General features: G+C 46.7%; 1 protein-coding gene across 3 annotated transcripts in view; it reads right to left on the bottom strand.

Annotated features, from left to right (window-relative positions):
• The window catches only part of DLEC1 (DLEC1 cilia and flagella associated protein), a 47,180-nt gene that overhangs the window by 8,112 nt on the left and 20,968 nt on the right, over window positions 1-18,100 (bottom strand). For 2 of the 3 annotated variants that reach the window (XM_083466588.1, XM_083466589.1), the window contains exons 16-30: window positions 16,745-16,916; window positions 15,761-15,854; window positions 14,888-15,018; window positions 14,443-14,601; window positions 14,166-14,305; window positions 12,793-12,943; window positions 12,596-12,706; window positions 10,990-11,108; window positions 10,542-10,733; window positions 10,011-10,078; window positions 9,712-9,863; window positions 8,660-8,769; window positions 7,753-7,823; window positions 4,975-5,162; window positions 1,076-1,261 (exon numbers count right to left, since the gene is read on the bottom strand). In XM_083466588.1, the coding sequence (XP_083322714.1) occupies window positions 1,076-1,261; window positions 4,975-5,162; window positions 7,753-7,823; window positions 8,660-8,769; window positions 9,712-9,863; window positions 10,011-10,078; window positions 10,542-10,733; window positions 10,990-11,108; window positions 12,596-12,706; window positions 12,793-12,943; window positions 14,166-14,305; window positions 14,443-14,601; window positions 14,888-15,018; window positions 15,761-15,854; window positions 16,745-16,916 (2,044 nt within the window). The remainder of the gene's footprint in view (window positions 1-1,075; window positions 1,262-4,974; window positions 5,163-7,752; window positions 7,824-8,659; window positions 8,770-9,711; window positions 9,864-10,010; window positions 10,079-10,541; window positions 10,734-10,989; window positions 11,109-12,595; window positions 12,707-12,792; window positions 12,944-14,165; window positions 14,306-14,442; window positions 14,602-14,887; window positions 15,019-15,760; window positions 15,855-16,744; window positions 16,917-18,100) is intronic. The other variant, XM_083466590.1, reaches the window with a different exon arrangement.

The following is an 18,100-nucleotide window of genomic DNA, read 5'->3' as shown; positions in this document are numbered from 1 at the left end:
AGGCGGAGGGACTGCATTCTTAAATGCTCCGCCACATAGTGTGAAGTAGACTATTATGGGGAGTGTTTTATACGGAGAAGCATTCAAAACAAGTAACTCTCCCCCGCACTTGTGATATCCTGAACCCGCATTGTACCGTATTTTTTGCCCTATAAGACGCACTTTTCCCCCTCCAAAAATGAAGGGGAAATGTGTGTGTGTCCTATGGGGCGAATGCAGGCTTTCGCTGAAGCCTGGAGAGCAAGGGGGGTCGGTGCACACCGACCCCTCTCGCTCTCCAGGCTTCAGGAAGCTATCCACTAGCCGTGGAAGACCCAGCTCTCCCAGGGCTAGCGGAGACCTTGCCGGCACCCAGAAGCTTGGGGCGCGCTGAGCTCCGCACGCCCCAAGCTACAGGATTAGCGCAGCACTCTGCTAGCTGTGGGAGAGCCGCACGAAGTCGTGCGGCTCTCCCACGGCTAGCGGAGACCTTGCCGGCACCCAGAAGCTTGGGGCGCGCTGAGCTCCGCACGCCCCAAGCTTCGGGCTTAGCACAGCGCACCTGGGGGGGAAAATAATTCCCCCCCCTTTATTTCCCCCCCCAAAAAAACCTAGGTGCATCCTATGGGCCGGTGCGTCCTATGGGGCGAAAAATACGGCAATTCAGAATCCAACCACTTCAGTCCATCACCTTGTTTTGAATAATATAATAATAAACAAAAAGCCAGCCCTGTGGAACGCTCTCCCATCAGATTTCAAGGAAATAAACAACTACCTGACTTTTAGAAGACATCTGAAGGCAGCCCTGTTTAGGGAAGCTTTTAATGTTTGACGTTTAGTTATGTTTTTATATTCTGTTGGGAGCTGCCCAGAGTAGCTGGGGCAACCCAGTTAGATGAGTAGGATATTATCATTATTATTTACTACTGTTATTCCATTCTATTTGGAGAACACAGGGAAGGATTCATAAATACATGAAACTCCCCCCCCCCCCCAAGTTTAGTCCTTTCTCGTGTCAAAAGCCTCTCTTCCCTCCGTCTCTCCCATCTTTTCACCCCTTGGCTTCCAAGGTCACAGGAGGGCAGCTAGAACATACCACTTGCTTGGGAGTGATGCAGAAAGGGTAGTCGGAGGGCACCCCCTCATGGGGCCGGATGACCACCGAGATTATTTTCTTGAGGACGGTCGGTTCCCAAGAGTCATCATCGCTGCTGCTGCTGCTGCTACTGCTGCTTCCTCCTCCTCCTCCTCCTTCATCGTCTTCCAAAATTGCACCTAGACTCTATGGCAATGAAAAACATGGGTTGTGAAGCATCAGAGAGGGAGGAAACTACAGTGGTACCTCGGGTTACATACGCTGCAGGTTACCTACGCTTCAGGTTACAGACTCCACTAACTCAGAAATAGTACCTTGGGTTAAGAACTTTGCTTCAGGATGAGAATAGAAATCGTGCTCCGGCGGTGCAGCAGCAGCAGCAGGAGGCCCCATTAGCTAAAGTGGTGCTTCAGGTTAAGAACAGTTTCAGGTTAAGAACGGACCTCTGGAACGAATTAAGTTCTTAACGCGAGGTACCACTGTACATAAGAGTAGCTTGCTTGAACAGGCCAGTGGCCCATGCAGCCCAGCATCCTGTTCTCATAGAACCACACCATTAAGTGTGACGATAGAAGGCCAGTAGCCACCAGAGTGGCATGTTATTCAAAATGGCAAAAGGGGCTTCTTCTTCTACTAATTTTTAAACAGAATGGAAATCTAGGAAGGAAAGAAGGCCCTAGAGCAGCGGTTCTCAACCTGTGGGTCCCCAGATGATGTTGGACTACAACTCCCATCACCCCTAGCTAGCAAGGCCAGAGCTCAGGGATGATGGGAGTTGTAGTCCAACAACATCTGGGGAAGCACAGGTTGAGAAAGGCTGCCCTAGAGCATGAGGACATCCAATGAAGGTTCAGGATAGATAAAGGAAAGGACTAGGGAACTTGGTCCTCCAGGAGGCAGTGATGCTCACCAACTTGGATGGCTTTAAAAGAGGATTGGACAAATTCACGGACAGCTATTGATGGCTACTAGTAATAATAATAATAATAATAATAATAATAATAATAATAATAATAATAATAATTTATTATTTGTACCCCGCCCATCTGGCTGGGTTTCCCCAGCCACTCTGGGCGGCTTCCATAGAAACAAAAAATACAGTAAAATATCACAGATTAAAAACTTCGCTGAACAGGGCTGCCTTAAGATGTCTTCTAAATGTCAGGTAGTTATTTATCGCTTTGACATCTGATGGGAGGGCGTTCCACAGGGCGGGTGCCACTACCGAGAAGGCCCTCTGCCTGGTTCCCTGTAGCTTTGCTTCTCGCAATGAGGGAACCGCCAGAAGGCCCTCGGCACTGGACCTCAGCGTCCGGGCAGAACGATGGGGGTGGAGACGCTCCTTCAGGTATACAGGACTGAGGCCATTTAGGGCTTTCAAGCTCAGCACCAACACTTTGAATTGTGCTCGGAAACGTACTGGGAGCCAATGTAGGTCTTTCAAGACCGGTGTTATGTGGTCTCGGCAGCCGCCCCCAGTCACCAGTCTAGCTGCCGCATTCTGGATTAGTTGTAGTTTCCGGGTCACCTTCAAAGGATGGCTGTGCTCTGCCTCCATCCTGGAGGCAGCAATGCTTCTGAACACCAGTTTCTGGAAGCCACAGGAGGGAAGAGTTGCTCTTGAGCTCAGGTCTTGCTTGCCGTTTTCCCACTGGCCACCGTGAGAACAGGAAGCTGGACTAGATGGGCCACTGACCTGACCCGGCAGGCTCTTCTTATGTTCAGAGGGAAAGCTAAACTCATGAAGAGACACAGACGTCAAGTCCAAGATGAACCACCTCGAACGAAGGCAGGAAATGGGCTGGGGCTGAGGAGGACCGAGTCATGCCAACTGCCTTCAGGTGCATGGTCTGCCTGTGGACGACAGATGGAGCCAAAACCCACACAATGGGCCTTCATCCCAGGAGAAAAAGTTTGGCCTGGTCCGCATGGAACATTAAACCACAGCTCAAAACAAACTATGGTGTCTTCTTTGCTCCTACGGTATCTGCTGCTCTTGTTGCACCTCCAGGATGTCTGAACCTGGGCTCGTGGTTTGCTCCTCTTAAAGAAAAACAACAATTGGAAGTGCAGCCCCAGCCCTATGCAAAACTCTAGGTCCGGCATTTCCCAACCTGGTTTCCCTCCGGGTGTTTTCAACTGCAACATTCCTCTCAACCCTAACAAGCAAGGAGAACCCGGAGGCTGAGAGGGAGAGTGTGTCAGAAGGGAAATGAATTGATACTGATTTATACAAGGTGTGACCGGAAAGTTTGGTAGTCACAGAAATCGGACAGTGAGAAATACATACAACCCTCTGATACAATGCACCATTGACAACTTTCGTAGAACTGTTGGAAACTTCTGGAGAAGTCCTCTTTGTACTGCTTTCGGTTCCCTTGTCACAGCAGCTTGGACGTGTGAAATGTTGGAAAATCAGTGCCCTTTCAGGGCAGATTTCCGTTTTGGAAAAAGAAATAAATCCGGTGGGGACAGATTGGGAGAACATGGAAGGTGGGACAACTCAGTAACCTCAGTAACGATTTCAAGTGGAATATGCAATTCTTCCACCATCATTCAGATGGAAAATGCCTATCCCACATCAATAACTCACAAATTCTGTTGACATCTGAAGCCGCCGGTCTCCCAGACCGAGGGTCATCTTCACTGGTTTGCCGCCTTTCACGGAAACGCTTAAACCACTCATACACTGTCTTTCGAGTTACAGCTTCATCTCCATACACAATTGTGAGCATTTAGTGGGTTTCTGATGCCGATTGCATATTCGAATATTTCTTGCTGTCTGATCTCTGTGACCATTCACTGAACTTTCTGGTCACACATTGTATATATTAGTAACTTTGTATTAATATAGCATTTTTATATGTAGCTGTGTCTTTTTGTAATATTTTAAGTCTGTCTGTTGTTGCTTTAGTTTTTTGTCCACCACTTAGATATATTTTTAATATATCAAGCAGTATAACAATATCTAGTGCTCACTAGGATGGAGAAGCCTGCTCTAGTTTCAAGCCTGGAAAGCAACACCTGGGGACACCTGGCTTGAGAGCAGTACATGTGAAAAGGATCTAGGAGTCTTGGTTGACCACAAACTTGACATGAGCCAACAGTGTGACGCGGCAGCTAAAAAAGCCAATGCAATTCTGGGCTGCATCAATAGGAGTATAGCATCTAGATCAAGGGAAGTAATAGTGCCACTGTATTCTGCTCTGGTCAGACCTCACCTGGAGTACTGTGTCCAGTTCTGGGCACCACAGTTCAAGAAGGACACTGACAAACTGGAACGTGTCCAGAGGAGGGCAACCAAAATGGTCAAAGGCCTGGAAACGATGCCTTATGAGGAACGGCTAAGGGAGCTGGGCATGTTTAGCCTGGAGAAGAGGAGGTTAAGGGGTGATATGATAGCCATGTTCAAATATATAAAAGGATGTCACATAGAGGAAGGAGAAAGGTTGTTTTCTGCTGCTCCAGAGAAGCGGACACGGAGCAATGGATCCAAACTACAAGAAAGAAGATTCCACCTAAACATTCGGAAGAACTTCCTGACAGTAAGAGCTGTTTGACAGTGGAATTTGCTGCCAAGGAGTGTGGTGGAGTCTCCTACTTTGGAGGTCTTTAAGCAGAGGCTTGACAACCATATGTCAGGAGTGCTCTGATGGTGTTTCCTGCTTGGCAGGGGGTTGGACTCGATTGCCCTTGTGGTCTATTCCAACCCTATGATTCTATGATTCTAACACCACTGAAAAATAATGCGACTGGAAGGAAGGAGAGTTGTAAAGAACATTTGTGTTAAATTGCATGCACTCATGCAAGCATTCTTGCTTGTTTGACATTCATACCCAAGAGCTGCATGCAAGGCGCCTTCCTGCCTTTAAGGAAAACACAGCACAATAGATCCCTACCGGGTTCTCCCTGAGAGATGCTGCAGTGTAAGGCACTTTCTCTGGGGGTGTTTCAGTCTCCCAGAGGACTTCAATCTCATTGCCGTCAAGGTCTTTAACAGGAAAAGGAGCTCCGTAGAAGACCAAAAGGTCCACCAGCTTGTCGTCATCTTTATCCTGGTTATAACTTTCCCAGTCCATTCGAATCTCTGGATTGAGAAGGGGGGGGGATGCAGAAAGAAACTCAGAGTTGCTAAGGTTTTATAACCAAGGTTGAGCTTGTATTTGCATGTTCATCCTTCAGCAACGGCAACGTCAGAAGATGTCTTGCACGCGTGAAATAACTGTGACCAGGCAAGCGCCACAGACGAGAAAACCTGCATACTGTTTAACATCATGTCTCAGTCAAAGCTGTGTGCAATGCTACAATGCACTGGGACTGGTGTAGAACACAGTGACCTAAAAACCTCAGCTTTCTTTCCTTTTCATCAGGGGGTTTGGGCTGGGTGTCCATCAATATGCGGATGATACCCAGCTCCACCTCTCTTTCAAATCAGAACCAGTGAAGGGGGTGAAGGTCCTGTGTGAATCTCTGGAGGTGGTTGGAGGATGGATGGCAGCTAACAGATTGAGGTTGAATCCTGACAAGACAGAAGTACTGTTTTGGGGGGACAGGGGGTGGGTAGATGTTGGGGACTCCCTGGTCCTGAATGGGGCAACTGTGCCCCTGAAGGAGCAGGTGCGCAGCCTGGGAGTCATTTTGGACTCGCAGCTGTCCATGGAGGCACAGGTCAATTCTGTGTCCAGGGCAGCTGTTTATCAGCTCCATCTGGAATGCAGGCTGAGACCCTACCTGCCTGCGGATTGTCTTGCCAGTTCATGCTCTGGTGCATGCTCTGGTTATCTCCTGCTTGGACTACTGCAATGCGCTGTATGTGGGGCTACCTTTGAAGGTGACCCAGAAACTACAACTAATCCAGAATGTGGCAGCTAGACTGGTGACTGGGAGCGGCCGCCGAGACCACATAACACTGGTCTTGAAAGACCTACATTGGCTCCCAGTACGTTTCCGAGCACAATTCAAAGTGTTGGTGCTGACCTTTCAAGCCCTAAACAGCCTCGGCCCAGTATCCCTGAAGGAGCGTCTCCACCCCCATTGTTCAGCCCGGACACTGAGGTCCAGCTCCAAGGGCCTTCTGGCGGTTCCCTCCTTGCAAGAAGTGAAGTTACAGTGAACCAGGCAGAGAGCCTTCTCGGTAGTGGCACCCGCCCTGTGGAACGTCCTTCCACCAGATGTCAAAGAAATAATCAACTATATGACTTTTAGAAGACATCTAAAGGCAGCCCTGTTTAGGGAAGCTTTTAATATTTGAGGTTTTATTGTGTTATTAATATTTTGCTGGAAGCTACCCAGAGTGGCAATGTTGCAAAGACAACATTGGAAGCAGGCGAGCAGGGGAAAGTTCTCAGACCACAGAAATGCCCTTGGGACATTCACCACAAAACCTTAGCCTATGGGACAGCATGGAGCCTTGAACCGCTGTTGGTTAACATGGAAATTCCAAAACTGCCGGGATTGTAGCTCGTTCAGTATCCCCACAAAGGCAAGGACAGCTCAGTGAAAGATGCTCAAAAGCTTCCTACTGGAACTGGTTGCTACTGGGCCTTTGCCATCGTCGCAGCAACAAAAACACTGTAATGTAGAAGTGGGGAAACTCAGGCCCATGAGACAAATAGGACCTGCTCCGGGTGTCTGCCTGGCGCCTGGAACTCCCCTCCCTTGCCCAAGTGTTTTGCTGAAAAGTGTCCTTGGACTCCGATAATGCTCCTTGCTTGGCTGGATGAAAAGAGAGGGGTGCATTAATATTTGCACAGCAGAAAGCAGCCTGCTGTGCAAAGGAACCACCGTATTTTTCACTCTATAGCAGTGTTCCCCAACCTTGGGCCTCCAGCTGTTTTTGGACTACAACTCCCATCATCCCTCGCTAGCAAGACCAGTGGTCAAGGATGATGGGAATTGTAGTCCAAAAACAGCTGGAGGCCCAAGGTTGGGGAACACTGCTCTATAGGACACGCCCGACCATAGGATGTACCTTGTTTTATAGGGGGAGAACAAGAAAAAAAAAATCTCCCCCTCTGCTCAGCGCCCCTTCAGCGAAGCGGCAGGAGAAACAGAGCCCCTTCCATTTCTCCTCTCACTTCGCTGAAGGGGCGCTGTGCAGAGAGGGAAAGCTGTGCAGCGCCTCTCCAGCGAAGCAAAGCCAGGAGAGCAAGAGGGATCGGTGTGCACCGATCCGTCTCGCTCTCCTGGCTTCAGTGAAGCAACCCGAAGCCTCCGGCTTCAGGCGGCTATCCCTGAAGCCTGGAGAGCGAGAGGGGTCAGTGAACACTGACCCCTCTCACTCTCCAGGCTTCAGTGAAGGCAACCTAAGGCCTTCGGAGTGCAGCGGGACTTTCCGCTGCGCTCCAGGGGCTTCAGGTTCCTTTCGCTGAATCCAGTAGAGTCTTGCTCTCCTGGCTTCAGTGAAAGCAACCCGAAGCCTCCGGAGTACGGAGGGAGTGCTCCCTCTGCACTTCAGAGCGCTATCGCTGAAGCCAAGGAGCCTGCATTCGCTCCATAGGACGCACACACATTTTCCCTTAATTTTTGGAGGGGGAAAAGTGTGTCTTATAGAGCAAATAATACGGTAATGTATATTTATTGCTCTGCCTCTGGCCCCACTCGGTGCTGGGTTGGAAACAGGACCCCTGCTTTTGCCATAACGCTTCTCACAAAGGGCAAACATCCTCTTCGCTTACCAAAGGGAGTGGGGTTGTTGAGCCGGACGTACCGCGAGACTGTATCCCCTCCGGAGATGTGGGCCCCAAACCTGGAGAAGAAAAATGGGGTCATCTGGGTATGCATCACTTAAGTCTACGTTCTGGGTCTTTCTGTTGAAGGGGACATGCCTCTGCCACAAGGCTCTGCTCTCCTCCGGGGCAGCTGGGAACTGCCGCTGGGTCAGAAGGGCTTGGGAATCCTGACAGAGAATCCCCTTTAAAGGTGAACCCCCTTAAGTCACACTTCTGGAAACAGAATGCAAATAGAAAATGCAGCTGTTCTTCAAAATAATCCCTGCTCCAAATTCTGCAATATGGTTCTTTAGCCAAGTAATGTGTACAAAATTCAAACGCTAGGGCAAAGTGTGCATCAAAATGCACGTTACTGAAAATTTCATACAAAAAATGCATTACATTAGGGAGAATCGATATTAAAAAAAAGTATGGTAGGCACAGAAAAATGTGCATACTAGGGGAAAATTCACAGAATGCTGGTGAATTTTCATACTTTTGACAATTTAGAAAAACCAATGTGGAGAACTACACTTAAGATCTGAAAATGAGAAACTGAACAGGGACCAAATATGGACAAGGTTTTGCCCATCCTGAATGCAGACACAGCCTCAACTGCCTTGCGAAGAGCAGGTAGGTTTTTATGAGGCAGAGTCTTCTTGGTAGTGGTACCCACCCTGTGGAATCCCCTTCCACCGGATGTCAAACAGATAAACAACTGCTTGACTTTCATAGACATCTGAAGGCAGCCTGGTATCGGGAACTTTTAAACATTTGATGTGTTTTTATATTATGTTGGAAGCCTTCTAGAGGGGCTGGGGCAACTCAGTTAGATGGGTGGAGTGTAAGTAATAAATTATTACTATTATTATACCTGATTACAGGCGTTGGCATTGGATGGCTGGGTCCTGTCATCTGCAAGAAGATTGGGCAGCCTTTCACAGTCATTTGGATGGGGATCAACATCGGCTCCGATTCCCCCACCTGTACAGAGAAAGAAATATTTTGCATGTAAGCAATGGAACCCAGCTGCTAAATCCTGAGGCCTCCTGGGAGACAAATGATTCACAGGCATTCTTTCCTTTTACACACAAGAAAAGACTTGCTTATTGCAGATAACTGACTGCACTGAAGGGAATGTGCACACCTTCAGATGCGGCACAGCTGGTCTGCCGCTTGTCACAACCTTGTGAACAAGGCTCAGTGTACGGCTCCTCTTCCCACATCCAGACAAAGCCCAAGCAAACCACAAAGTGTCCATCATTCTGAGCTCCAAACTCCCTGGGTGCAAACTATGCCACCCATCAGCGACTCATACACCCATTTCCTTGGAAGTTAAGCTCCTCTTAGTACAGTGGGGGGGCTCATCCTCTAGTAAGTGGAACACTCTGCCACAAGAGATCAGGGCCCTGCGGGATTTGACATCTTTCTGCAGGGCCTACAAGACGGAGTTGTTCCTCCAGGCCTTTGGTCAGGGCTCAGCCTGACTCCCCTTCTCTTTTTGTATAAGAATAGTATGAAAGAGGCCTCCTAGCATTCTCACAGGCCCATATAAGAACAGCGTAAACAGTTGGGCCTGATGAGCATTTACTGTTCCCAACCCCAAGCTTGCGGAAAGCCAGCTAATTAGATTTTAATTTGATCCTGACTTGTTTTTAGGAGGTAATTTAATTATTGTTTGATTTTATACCAACGTTATATATTTGAAGTTAGCCGCCCTGTGTCCAGTTTTGGCCAGGGAGGGCGGGATACAAATAAAAAATTATTATTATTAATTATTATTAAGTGGGGGGCACAGACTTTCTGCGCATTCCTATGCATGCTTACTCGAAAGCAAGCCCCACTCTGCTCAATGATGGTGAACTCTCAGTTAAGCTTCGGTCTTCCCAATCTCCAGGTCAGAGCTGCAATCCCTGGACCACGCACCTTACAGATGAGGGTGTCCTGGTATTGCCCCCACATGTTGTTATAAGCCGTTATATTGACCACAAGCTCCTCGAAGGCCTTCAGGATCCCCTCAGAGGGGTGTACGTGGAAAGTCGCTCCCTTTCCGTGAGATAGCATGGCAGCTCTGAAGGCTGTAAGACCAGAGCAGATGAACAGTTTGACAGCAAGGCTGGAACAGGAGAGCCTCTTCAATTTATCCCTGCATTCCGCTCCCCCCCCCCCCACTGCCACTTACCCACAATGCATCTGAAAATATAGAAATGGCAGACTCTGCCTACCTGATTGTTTCCTCTTTGCAGCCTGCCTCGTTATTCGCCTTGTGGTTTCCACGACAGCTTTGGAGGAGCTTGGAAAAAGATGTCTCAGTGAGAACTCTGAAGGGTGCAGGGATTTCTTAAAATGTCATGCTTTAAGTTTTCAAGAGCCCGGTGCCCTCCAGAGCTTGTCCCAACCAGCACAGCTGTGTTAGCCACTTGCCCGAGGCCAGCCGGGTGAATCAATATTTACTACTGAAAATGATTATCGTTCAGACTTAGCTAAAGGTAAAGGTAAAGGGACCCCTGACCATTAGGTCCAGTCGTGACCGACTCTGGGGTCGGGGCACTCATCTCGCTTTATTGGCCGAGGGAGCCGGCGTACAGCTCCCGGGTCATGTGGCCAGCAGGACTAAGGCGCTTCTGGCGAACCAGAGCATTCTTTCTACTCACCGCTAATCAGGGTGAAATGGAAGAAAAGGAGGCTTACACTTACAACAGAAAATATTTCTCCATCAAAAAACAATCCCCCGCAATATAGGATCTAAGACTTACCCATCTTGGCCCTGTTCATCTGAGGGACGTGGACCTGGTTGGCTGAAATACTCAACCCCTACTGAGAACAGAGCAGCTAACTCAGAGTGATTGGTAATTATTAGCTGGTGTTTTATCACACTTTTCAATGCCACTTCCGAGCCAAAGTCTAGCATCAGATCTTGAGAAGATTCCGAATTATGCTCCTCAACACTGCAGAGAAACAGCAACAGACGCTAAATGGACTCCCTCGTTTGCCAGCGAGACGCTTTCAGAGACATAACGGTTGTCAAAAGAAATATGAATGTGAAAATGAGTGATTATATTGGGCTTCCATGAACAGTTTAGTGGAAATACAAGTAAAATGCTTCTTTATACCCTAGCTAATATAATCCAAAGAAAGCGTCATTTTGAGCCACTAGTAATTAATAGCTATATTTTACTAAGCTATTAACTAAGTTTCCTTCACCTGTCAGAAGGTATGGAGTAGGTGATTCTGAGCCCCTTAACTTCACCAGAAATTGCCAGAAATAGGGGGTCCAACATGTCTTCGATGCTACAGCACAGGGCAAGGTCACTCAGTTTCTCCTGGCAGAAAAAGAATTAGACCTTCGTGTAAGAATCATCAACAGCAGGCCAGAGAGCAAATGTCATCAGGAGGACTAAATCTGGAGGGAACACTTCCAAGTCAGAAGCAAAAAGACACGCCCATTTAATATGACAGACATATTGGAATGCAATGAAAGAAGAAGAGGAGAAAGGGAGAAAGGTTTATGAAGGGGGTGGGGGTGGGAAACATCCATACAAATACCAAAACCAATTTTGCCGTAGAAAAGAAAATGAATCGTAGTTTATTTGGCTACTGTTAGGAGTTTGGGATCTGTGTGCCAGACGCTTCTAATCCATGTGTCCAGCAAGTGTTTAAAAAATCTAACCAAGTCTCTAATTCCTGGAATAGCCAGGCTAGCCTCCTGGTGAAGTGTAAGGAGAACGAAGGAAGGGGCTCTGTGGGACGTGGGAAATGGAAGAGGACCTTCTCTCAACTCAGGGATCCTTAGAAAGACAGAGCCAGAGTTGAAAACAGAGAGTGGCAGTGACGTGAGCCAGAGGAAAAAGCAGCAGAGGAGAGAGAGAGGCGAGGCAAGGTTTGACGTCTGTCTGAATCCACGGCTACTGCTATGGGAGAAACAAGGGCCTTTTGGGGTGCTGATGCTGTGAACCCCTCTGTAGTATGCTTGGGTTGTATATGTGTGTAAATAAACCATATACCATAGAGACACCACTGCCTCCACTGTGCCTCATCCCCAAAAGGAAAGATGGGTGAGTGCCTGGAATCTTGCACCGTTTTGAGACTGGGGTGACTATTATTCAACACACTTTTATCTGCCTCTCCCCCCCCCCGGCATCTGCAGAGCTTTTAATTGTTTAAACACACACAGTAAAAATCCAACGAAGATTATTTGAACAATCAACAATAGCAAAAAAATTAATAGGACAGCAGTTAAAATACAGAAGCAGCAGATAAAATCAGTTGTAGGAAAGAAGGAGCTCTTATTTCTTTGACTGCATCACTGCTCCCCTGCAGGTGGTTGCTTGGAGGGGGAGGCAAAGTTGGTGTGGTGCAATTAATATTATTATTATTATTACTACTATCATTACTATCATTATTATTATTATTTTTAAAATACATACACCGTCCTTTATCTGAATATCTCAGGGTAAAAATATAGGATAAAAGCACAAAATAGTTAAAACAAAAACAAAATAATAACCCCCTTTCCGGCTTTCCACCTCTCCATTTCCTCCTCACAAGAACCCTGTGAGGTAGGTTAGGCAGAGAGACAGTAACTGGCGAGCTTTGTGGCCAAGTGAGGATTCGAACCCTGGTCTCCCGAGTCCTAGTCCAGCACTCTAACCGCTACACCACAGTGATGGTCCCAGGGGTCATCAACATCAACATCCCACCCCATTGTGGGGGTTGTAGACAAGGGGGTTGTCTACAAACAAATGAAGCAGCAACCGCAATGTTATTCTGCATTTTGAAAGCCAAGTACTTCTAAAAGAAAAACCCTAACCTTAACATTAGTAGTTATCACCACACGCAATTCCTTCGTTTCGTTGGGACCCAAAGTGCCACTTTCCGGAGAGATGCTGAGCTCGCAGGAAGAAGCTTGGCTTCCAAGGAGCTGTCGGACAAATCAGGAAGGCTGGTCAGTTAACAGGAGGCAGTGGGGCGCTCTTCGGACTAATCAGGAGTAGGAGCACCACTGACCTCGCCCCACTGGAAGCGCGATGGGAGCAGCGTCTGGTTAAAAAGATGAACGGTTGCTTCCGCAGGGATTCCAACCGAGAGGTCAAAATGCAAATGACTCGACAGCAGGCAGACGTGGGGAGTCTGGACCTCCACAAAAACTAAGATGTGACTGAAAACAGAAAAAAAGTACAGCTCCAGCAGCAGGCAGTGAATAAACACTTATCTTCCATAGGAGGGCAGTTTGGATTAGCATGTGAAATTCAGCCCCCTCTCTGCTGTAAGTGTCCCTTTAAGATTGCCAAGGCTGCAATGATGGCAGCCTGGGCATTATTCATCCCAAGGTACAGGAGTCCCTCTTTTGAGAGCACACAACCTTTCCTGTTCCTAACTCCTTTTGATACAGGGAAGAGAGGGTGAAGTTCTCCACTACAGTAAGTATTTTTCTCAACAGGTCCAACACGTGTCCCAATGGCCAAATGTGGCCCTCAAGGTCTTTTTTGGCGGTCCATGACAACATCTGATGCCCTGCAGTCCTTGCGCTGCCTTCCCAGAGCCTGGTAGGCGAGGCGCTGGGCTTTGGAAAGGAGGCATGAGGGCTCTGACAAGGTCCTAGAGCCCTCCAACCTCCTTCCCAAAGCCTAGTTAGCACTTAGCCAGCTTTGGGAGGGATCTAGGACTCTGCCAGAGCCTCGTGCCTCCTTCCCAAAGCCTGGTACCTTGCTTATCTGGCTTTTGGAAGGCAGCATGAGGGCTGGGGTGCCCTCCAATTCTGACCTAAACCCCCACACCCCTGCGCAACGAAGCAATGTGCAGTCTGTGGGGTCTGTATCAAACGAAGTACTCTTGTGGCCCACTCGGTATGAAAAGTCGGACTGCCCAGTTCTAAAAGGAGCAGCAACACTGCTGATTCTACTGCAAAACAGCAGGCACCCTGCTATGTGACAGGGCTGTTCTGGGGGAGAGGGGAGACAGGGCAGCCCCTCCCGCTGGGCCACCCATACTCCTATTATTATTACTATTACTATTACTATTATTTCAATTCATATACCTCCCTTTATCAAAAGATCCCAGGGCAGTGCATAACATTAAGATCACAGTTTAAGGAGCACAATAATAAAAACATAATAAAAGCACAACAGACAGCGTAATAATATAATAATCATAATAACAGTCCCACCCTCACCCCCAGCTTTAACAAACCATAGATTATTTAATGGCCAAAGGCCTGGGTAAATAGGACGGTTTCTGCCTGGTGCCACATGACCAACTGCCACATGACCAACGCTATAGGGCCCTTTCTGCAGCAGAGATGGAAATGTTCTCTTGAAATGCCCTCTGGGAGACTGAGGAGAGATTACCAGATTAGTCTCTAACCTATTTCATGTCCTCACCTTCCAACTCCATTTTCCACCTCCATCTCTAACACGGTCTTAAGACGTTGACACATGTATGATGTAAACAAAACAGAGACCTTGCACTTGCCGAGAGGATACAATTCTCCACTACGTGGCTGAAATTTGAACGGAGAGGTCTGCAGGGGGGAAACCCAAGAGCCATTGTAATTCCATGAACAGAGGTCTGGGCATCAAAAGTCTTCCATTCAAAGCCCTGCCTTTGGACAAGGCACAGGAAGGGAAATGGCCAAATTCTGATCTCTGAGCAACACACCTCTTCATTTCTTTCAGTTAAGCAAGCAGGGCTTTCCTGAATTTTCCACTTCCCTGGCAGCTGACTTAGATTTTCTATCTGAAACGTGAACCGCACTTTTTCTCCCAGTTTAAGCAGGCCCAGGTCAAAGGATGGGACGTCGATGGAAAGAACAGGTCCCTGAGAAAAGTGAACCACACAAAACAGGTCAGCTACCACCACAGAAGTCTCAGTGAAAAGCATCCAAAAGACAAGGTTATGCATGCTCAAACTGACTAACACAACAGCACTGAGTGAAACACTGGGGTGGAGACTGTGGAACTCTCTGCTGGGGGGCAGCCGAGTCTGATGGAAGGCCGCAAGCACTGTGTGGGGAGGGGGGCATCCCTCTGGCACAAAGCACATGGCTCCACTCACCCCAAGGGCCAAGACAATAAGGCAGCTTCGTAGGTTCAGATATTCCCACCTTAAAGTCGGCTTCCACGTGCAATACCACGGGGTCTTTGGAGTGAGTGATTTTGCACTGCAGATCATGGCAGGAATGCCCAGGTTTCCCTCCGGTAATGGTGAACTCAAACTCTTGGAATTCATTTACCCCTAGAGAAGACAAATCTGTTACTTCCATCTGGGGAAAAAATAGGCATAGGTGTTGCTTTTTCAAAGCCGAATGGTTTCCCAAACCCAACATTATTATCCAAAACATATATCATGGCCTTCTCATGATAGTGGCATATGCACTTATGCGTACAGTGGTACCTCGGGTTAAGAACTTAATTCATTCTGGAGGTCCGTTCTTAACCTGAAACTGTTCTTAACCTGAGGTACCATTTTAGCTAATGGGGCCTCCCGCTGCCGCCGCACAATTTCTGTTCTCTTCCTGAAGCAAAGTTTTTAACCCGAGGTACTATTTCTGGGTTAGCGGAGTCTGTAACCTGAAGCATCTGTAACCTGAAGCGTCTGTAACCCGAGGTACCACTGTATAATCTTTCCTCCCCACCCTGTTCTCCAAGGTCTTATGATGGGCCTAGGGAGTATCAAGAACATACATATCCAATGATATGTAAGAAACCCTGGCAACAAGCTTTCTAGCCTGGTGCTGCTGCTTTTTAATGCCAGGCCAGTCCTCACTCATTCATGCTTTGATCACGGATGGGGAGATAATGCCCAGGTGCATATTCCTGAGACCTGGGCAGGTGAGATGGGTGGGGTTTGAATGGCCCAGCTGTGTCTGCCCAGGTTCTCAGCACAGCACTGGGCTTCCCCTTTCTCGCCAGAAGCCCCTCTGCCCAGATTAATGCAGTGTGCGTAACACAGATGCAACAGACAGGAAAAGCGTTACCTAATTTTCCGGAATAAGGTTCAACTTCCACTATGTCGCAATCACTTATTTTCTCCCATGTAAACCTGATGGATGATTTGCTGTTATTGTACATCTGGAGATTCATAAATGAACAGACAGTCAATGCCGTTATATGACCAAATCACCATTTCCAGACTTCTGGAGTAACCCACGGCAGGTGTGTCAGGTAGATATGAAACACAGACCCACAGATTAATACTTCATTAGTATTCATATATGAATATGAGACTATTTTGAATTGAATGGTGGTAGTGGAGATTAAAGGGGTAAGAAAAAGTAATACATTTTTCTTATATACAGGGTGTAAGGGGCGGTGATCCATAACATAAAAGATAACATAAAAGTGGGTTCTTACACCTAGAAATATAAAGCCAAAGCCTAGCTCTGCACAAGAGCAATTTAATCTGCTCGCATTGTTCAATTTGCAGAGTTTAGAATTATTTTCTGACATGTGTGAAGGTGAAGGAAGACACAGAAGACCGTGGACAAGCGTCAAGCTTCCTTCCCAGGCACTGGGGCTTCTTCCAGACTACAAAAGAAATAGATTTCACACTTCTATAGGAGGCCTCCAAGCAGCACAACCAACCAGGAGGGCTGTTTGCTGCCTTCCAGGTTAGAGGCCTGACTGCCTCAACTCGAAATTGGGGATTTAGTGTCACTGGTCCCCCACCTGAGAGGACACAGAGCAGAGATTTGGCAGGTGTCTTTTGAAGACCTTATCTATGCCAACAGGACTTTGCAGCCGGTTATTTTTCATTAGCCTGTCATTTTAAGGTTTAAATGCATTTTTAATCCTGAGTGGTGTTTTATGTTCTGAGTGGTGTTTTAAATACATTTTTAATACTGAGTGGTGTTTTATGTTCTTATGTTGTACACCACTCTATTGATACACAGCAATATAGAAATACTTTTCGGCAATTGAGCAACGCATACATATACTGGCTGAAGTAAAATTAGACTTACGCTAAATGTTCTCCTAACATTTACACCAATGTAGTTTTCTCCTGGGATGATCATGGCATAGGGCTCCAAAAGGATCTGAAAGGGTTCCGTATTGCCTTTGACGTCTATTTCCAAAGCAATCACGTTTTCTTGACGCCTTTCTCCGCTTTCGTACTGCTCCCGTTTTTGAGGGCTGTGTGAGGGACGGCGTTAGAATTGCTGCTGTTGTGGATATTTAAAATAGCATAAAGGATGTGATACCCATCCCAGCAGGGGAAAAACAAAAAACTGCTCTTCCTTCTCTTGGCACATTCAGGTCTACGCCTCTCTGTTTCTTATGCTTTGCCCCCTCGCTTGGGAGAAAACCCCTCTGAATGTGATGGGATAGAGACTGACTAAACATGCAGAGGAACGGGATTCAGGAAGCGGGGGGATAAAAATCAGTATTTTTTTTAATTAAAAAACCCCAGATTTTTAAAATTTAAATCAGATTTTTTTATTTAATCAGATTTTTTAAATTTAAATTGGATTTTTAAAATAAAATGCTTTTGGAGGAAAAATCTTTCTAAAGATAGTTTCTCTTATAAGTTAACATTATAGTCCAAAGGCTATTCATCTGCAAATAAGGATTTGTTTTAGGTTTTTCATGTGTGCTAAAACTCAGTCAAAGTTTTTTTTTTAGTTGTTTAACAACATCAGTTAACAAACATGGATACATATGCTAAAATGTTATTGTTTTAGTTAAATAAATTGTTTAAGTTGTTATTAAGGAAATGATTATTTTTCACCTTCCAATAAAGTAGAGAAGAAAAGTTGTCCAAATAAATTAAACCTCACAATAATTTCATAATTATCTATGTATTTCTAATAGTATAACCAAATCAGCAATTTTTGATATAACTGTAAAAAATTACTCTGAAAATATTTATTATTCCAAAAATGAAACCTTCATCTGGTTGTAAATATTAAGATTATACAAGCAAGAATGAGTCTTTCTGTAAAAAACACACAATTTAAATCAAGTCTTACTGACTACTGATTTAAATCGTGATTTCAATCAATTTCATTTAAATCAAATCTACCCTGTAAGGAAGTAAACCTGCCTCACACCCTTTTGCCATGAATGCAAAGGACCTGTGAGGTGCCTGGCACTCCCAGCATAATCCACCGAAATTAAGCACAGCTAAAGGGCTAAAGTCGCCATGAGACCAGGGAAATTGTGCTGCAAAGGATGTGTGATCACCTTTGGTTCTCGGGTCTCATTCCCACCCAAGCCCCCAAATCTGCTATTAGGTGGGGGTGGAGTGGGACCAGGGTTGAGTGGGAAACAAATGCAACACGTGCGCATCCATGCTTGTGTTTGCGTGGCAGCGCCCA

The sequence above is a fragment of the Podarcis liolepis genome, assembly GCF_965112155.1.
Source record: "Podarcis liolepis genome assembly, chromosome: 12".
Taxonomy (NCBI): Eukaryota; Metazoa; Chordata; class Lepidosauria; order Squamata; family Lacertidae; genus Podarcis; species Podarcis liolepis.
Note: the sequence above shows the minus strand (reverse complement) of the source record. Positions and strands in the feature narration are given on the sequence as shown.